General features: G+C 38.3%; 1 protein-coding gene across 1 annotated transcript in view; it reads right to left on the reverse strand.

The window, feature by feature from the left end:
• jak3 (Janus kinase 3 (a protein tyrosine kinase, leukocyte)) overlaps window positions 1–5,453 on the reverse strand; it is a 50,176-nt gene extending 44,723 nt beyond the window's left edge. Inside the window, 5 exon segments of the mRNA NM_001114045.1 lie at window positions 848–993; window positions 1,324–1,441; window positions 1,765–1,888; window positions 2,902–3,094; window positions 5,279–5,453. Of these exon segments, the coding sequence (NP_001107517.1) occupies window positions 848–993; window positions 1,324–1,441; window positions 1,765–1,888; window positions 2,902–3,094 (581 nt within the window). The 5' untranslated portion in view covers window positions 5,279–5,453.
• Between the last annotated feature and the right edge of the window lie 547 nt (window positions 5,454–6,000).

Genomic DNA, 6,000 nt, shown 5'->3' on the forward strand with positions numbered 1-6,000 from the left:
TGTACAAAATACTTGTAAAAGGTTGTAGCAGCAGATTGTCCATACAGTTGCAATTCCTTTCCAATAAAATTAAGTGTCCAGCTTGACCCAGCAGAGACCCATGGATTTTTGTGCAAAATTTGGTCTATGGCTTCCCTTCTTCTTACCCCAAACACTCAGGCCAACCAATCATAACTAATTTCTTAATCACTTATCTCATCACCTTTATCCAGGTATAGCCTTAAAGTATGGGAATGCCAAAGTATAGGTGAAGTATAATAAAAGCTTGGGGTGGATATCCATCTAATCCAAGGAAGAGTATAAGTATATATGCCTAAATACATACAACTCATAGTATCCTACTATGTCAGAAATAATTCAGCAGTAAGCTGCTTATAGAATTCAGTTCTATCATTTGCTATTAATGCCAGGACTCTCCATAGCTGGGCTCTGTCTATGTGTCAAGTAATACTCTCCATTTATAAGGGCAGTCAGAAACAGATTACCGTAGCTTTCTTTCCCTTTTTTAAGCTGTAGTACATAATTCATAAAAGTGGCTGTAGAGGGCCTGGTAAGTAAACATTGGGAGAAATGTAATTCCATGTGTAGTATTCCAGACCAAGTGGGTAGTGTTTACAGGTAAGCAGTTTAAAAGCGAATATCTGAGTGGTTGCTCTGGGATGGACTAAGTCTACAGCAATGTGTAAGTGTAGTGTTCCTGGTTCATGTGTTACTAACTGCACATTAATTTACTGTCAATGAATCCTTTGTATAAACTCTTGTATTGCTTTATATCCTCCATCAGTGTTCATAATATGTCTCTGTATCTTTGCTTCATTGCCGAACCTGGTTTTAGCCTTCTGCTCACCTAATCATGCTGAGAATCTGCTTTGGGGGTTTGTTGTTCTCCTGAGTCAGTCGCATCATATCTAGCACTGCCAGGGTCAAACACTGATCCTGCATGTCCAGACTGGTGGGCAGCTTCATGCGATCACTCAAAAAATCGCTGCGACACTGCAATGACAAGACATTGGTTGCTAAATATTCCCGCTGTCTGAGCATACTGACTCTTCCAGGTTCTGGTTACATAAGAAAGCAAGTTTAGTATTAATAAATACAACAGAGTAGACCTGTTGTGCATGGACACCATGCCTGGCATAAATAAACAAGCACTATGCAAATGTCTGCTGCAAAAGTGCTCAGGAAAGCAGTTCATTCATAATTTATTAAAGGAGAACTACAGTTTAAATCACTGGGGGGTGCCAAAATGTTAGGCAAACTTAATATAGCCTTATGGTTCATGGGCCTCTAGCTACTTCCCTGCAGAGCAACATTGTTTCTCACCTGGGCAAAAAGGTAATCAATAACTGGATAGCTGAGCAGGGGGTCAGGAGGGAGCTTCATAAGACTGCAACGAGAAGATTTTTGTCCCCCTACCCCAATCCAATGAGGAAAGAAAAATCTTCAAAACAAAAACAAAAAAACAATTAGAATGCACTAACAACACTTTATGTGTGTCAGGCCTAGGGGTGCCACCTATAATATTTGACCCCCATATATAAATGTATGTATTTACAGTAGGATATCCTCATAGCTAACAGCAGTGCACCCTCTCTGTGTATAAAAACAGTACAGCCCTCAAAAGTGTATTCATCTTTCCACACTTGTCAGCTACTTTGGTCTCTCCCTCCTTCTCCTTTTCTATGCATTGGATATTATATATTATGGTGTTACTTATTGCTTAACAGTATGATGCTTGGGAAGCTATAGTTCATATCAACCTACCTGATCCTATAAACCAGAACATGAGAGGTGCTGCTGTCCACAGTAAAGACATAATTAGGATTATACCAGGTTTTGAGTTTCGGACATGCCAATGCAAACAGGGAATGATAGACTGGCTGGATCCCTACAGGAAGAATATATATCAATTTCAATGGAACAAAAATGGCAAATGCTTCATGAATCACATATTACATACATTTTAAATAAATATTGGTATTTTCATTTTTTATAACATAATATAATTTCTAATAATTCAAGAATAATAGTGGGCATGAGTGGTGCTGCCTTATGCTTTGTTTGTATGTCTGCTATTTGTTCCTGGTTGACACCCTAAGGTGAAGGTCTGGGGCATGTGCACCTGGACCCATTCTTCACAGTGTTAAGTGTACATATTTGTTTAATATGATGTCGGAGTGGTGTTGCACCTGTTGCATTTGTGCCTGATATGTCAGTATATTAGCTTTGAAAATCAGAATGTTATTATTCTGAAAATGGAAGGGCGCATTTATGCACACAGACACGGGGGGCAACTTGTGGTTTTCCCTGCAGTGAGTTGCGTGTAAAACCACTTAAAGGTACTTGTGGCAAAATGCATGCTTTGTTATCTGAAAAAAAGGAGTTCCAATGACCAAAAGGATGTTTGTAAAAACAAAAATACTTTATTTCTCCATTAAGCCTGACACGTTTTGTGCGTCATTGCACTTAATCATAGGCACATATACTAAATCAGGAACAGCATTCATATTGTGTAGGGAGAAATATGTCATTAGACCACTCCCCAGTATGCAAACGTCTCAACTGAGATTAATACAAAATAAAGAAACAAAGTCTGCACATCCTATAAAGCTAATAAATAGCTCATGTACAAAAACAGTGATAACATACATAATAATAAGTTATAATTGATAGAATTAATAATTAATGAATAGTAAATAATAAATATAGAATCCAAATATTGATTAACAAAAAAATACACTCTTTGCACTTCCATATAGTTGTGCATGGTGCTGCTCTGAGGCTTATAAGTCAAGTGGGTTGGAGTTACACACACGCTGAACATCCCTGCTCTGTTATGTACTATATCTAATTCTGATTGTATGCTGTAGAATGTTTGTATGTTTTGAAGACTGATCTCACCACATGATTTGGCAGCCGCAATACACAATTCTTCTGCGGAATACTGGCCCCCAGGAAAGGTCAGCTGGGATTCAGTGGGGGGATTAACAGAAAGAGAGGAGTGATACAGAAGTAACTGGAGGGAGCCTGTGGCAGTAGAAGAGGTGCTGGATGAGCGTGACCCCCATAGTAATGGACTTTCCTCACCAGACATCTGGAGAATGCAATAAAAAGAATTAGGAACAACCATGCCAACAAAATCAGTTGTATAATTGGTAATTTTGAAATCCCTGTGTCTGATTAAACATTCAGGCTTATTTAAGCCTATAGAAAACAAACATGAGACTAAGTCAGGCTGTAAGTAACTGCATTGATATTATATTAAAGTGCAGTCAATGGATGTTTTGTGCACATTTTGTAGCGAGGCATGCAAAAATAAGCCCCCACTTACAATTAGCAGTCCCACCCACTGTCATAATAAGGCTCACCCACCAAAGTTACGTTGTTGTTAACATCTACTGAACAGTTTGACACCCAATATGCATAGATTTACCAAATATGTGCCCTGTAGGGTACCTAATATAAAAATAGTACACATGAATGTTAACCAGGGCCAAAACTAGGGGTGCAATGGTGGGGGGGCGCAAGGCAGGTACCTCTCCTGCCTACCCCAAGTTCGGGGTCGCTTATCCCTGGCCTTGGTTGTCACTGCACTTCCCCTCCGTACTTGACGTCAGTGCGCATGCCCATCCCGGACGTGTATGCAGGGACATGGAAGAAGGATGAGGTGGACGGCAGGGTTGCCTGCATATTGTGTGTACCCCACATCATTTCAGATATATCATTCTCTCCCCATTGCTCAGTCTGCTGCCCAATCCACCTTTCTCTTGTCTTCTCTACATTAATTTTCTCTCTTTTTGTTGCTCCTATTACTTCTATACTCCTGTCCTCTAAAACCCTTCTGATGCTGCCACCATACTCATCTATGTAACACCTCTCCATCTCTTCTCCCTACCTCTCTCCCAACAATCTTTTCTCCCTTTTTATCTTCTATTAGCTCTTTTTCATTGCACTTTTTAACTTCTCTGTTTTTATTTTTTTCCACCATTTTGTCCTGATATCCACCCTCTCTATTCACCTCTCTATTTCACACATTTCAACACAGCAAAGCAATAGTGCCCTGTCAACACCATGTTTAATACAATGGTCCCAACCTGTGGTTAAGTTAAATCTGACAAATAGATTCTTGTGCCATTATGAAAGGTTTTATACAGTAGTTGTACAGGTATCGTACCCCTTATCCGGAAACCCATTATCCAGAAAGCTCTGAATTACGGAAAGCCCGTCTCCCATAGACTCCATTATAATCAAATAATTCAGAATTGTAAAACTGATTTCCTTTTTCCATGTAGAAATAAAACGGTACCTTGGAATTGATCCCAACTAAGATATAAATAATCCTTATTGGATGCAAAACAATCCTATTGGGTTTAATTAATGTTTTATTGATTTTTTAGTAGACTTAAGGTGTTGAGATCCAAATTACAGAAAGACCCCTTATCCGGAATACCATTGGTCCCGAGCATTCTGGATAATGGGTCCTATACCTGTACCAGAAAACATACACATACAGTTTATGACAAGAGAAGAAATATTCCAGTTTGGTGAACAAGAATACTGGCCATAATAAAACAATTTGATTATACAAACAGACCTTTTGTACTGACAGATTCTTCTGAAATGATTAAGAGTCCCGTGGGTGTATTTGTCATGAAATAAAGGTCAGTCTGTGGGAAGCGTACCATATCTCTTGAGTTTATTTTACTGTAGTGTATTTTGAAAGGGAAACTATTCTGGGTTTTTTTTGTAGCTCAAAAATAACAGTCATGGATGGTGTCCTTTAAAGTATATGCTTTACAACCACATGCAATCCTCCATCCCAAATCCCCTCCCACCACCACTACCACTTTTTAAGACAGTAGCATTGACAAGTAGCAGTAACAAGTAACAAGTAGCAGTGACATCAGCCTTTAAAATGATAATCACATATACAGTCATGGATTAGCCTGCTTATCAGAAAAACCAATGGGGACTTTTCTAGTGTGTGTTCCTGTACACGACTGGGTACTTGTAGTGCTCTGTCTAATTCAGAATGCCATTGGATTACATTGTACCATTCTGTTACCCTCCATGTGAAGTCTCTTTCAGTTGTCCAAATCAAGGTCTTTTTTTTTTGCTTTCTAAACTGCATAGAAAAATAGAAACCTTATCCAGAATGAAAACTTGATTTTATATTTATATATATATATATGTTCTTCATGTTCTGTTCATTTCCTGAATCCTTTACACATACAGTACATATACATATGTATATATATATGAAAATGAGGACTCCTACCTTAGAATAAATTCCTTGCTGATGACTTCCTCTGTTGATGTTTTGTATCAGTTCACCAGCATATTCCCATATGGCTGTGCCTCTGTATACATGCAGGTGCTCATGCCAGGGTCTGTTCTTTTTTTTGGTACTTGTTTATATAAACCTTATTAATATCTATATAAGTGTATTCTTGTTAGTACATTTTAGCTCCAGTGGCTTTTTGTGTGTGTACGTGTCTCCGCCTCTCTGTATTTCTGCTTTGTCTGTGTGTATAATGTGGCTATAGGGTGTCAAAAAATATCTGAGCATCACACTTCCTGTAACAGAATATGTATGACCGCATGCAGCTTCCTGTTTGAAAAAAATCATGCTTTTTGATAGAAATGCTTCTCTGCTGTGTCTATACAATTGTGAATGTAATTATCTCTTTTTTATTGTTGGTATTATTTACAATTTGCTACAAATTTTGACACAAGTTAACTTAAAAATGTCAAATGAAGATATTACTTCGCTTTTTTAAATTTTGCTATTTTATATAAATATTGTACTGTAGCTGGAATCAAACTCACTGGAATCATGCCAAAATGGCAGATGCTGGAACTGAACTGCTACTATTCTTTCCAACCACTGCAAGGAAGGCACTCTATGCAAGGGCAGGCAGATTAGTCTTTGTGAAAAACCATGGCAACTGTAACCAATCCATTCCAAAAAGCAATATGCTGGAAGAATCTGGAATTTAA

The sequence above is a fragment of the Xenopus tropicalis genome, chromosome 1 (genome assembly GCF_000004195.4).
Source record: "Xenopus tropicalis strain Nigerian chromosome 1, UCB_Xtro_10.0, whole genome shotgun sequence".
NCBI classification, from domain to species: domain Eukaryota; kingdom Metazoa; phylum Chordata; class Amphibia; order Anura; family Pipidae; genus Xenopus; species Xenopus tropicalis.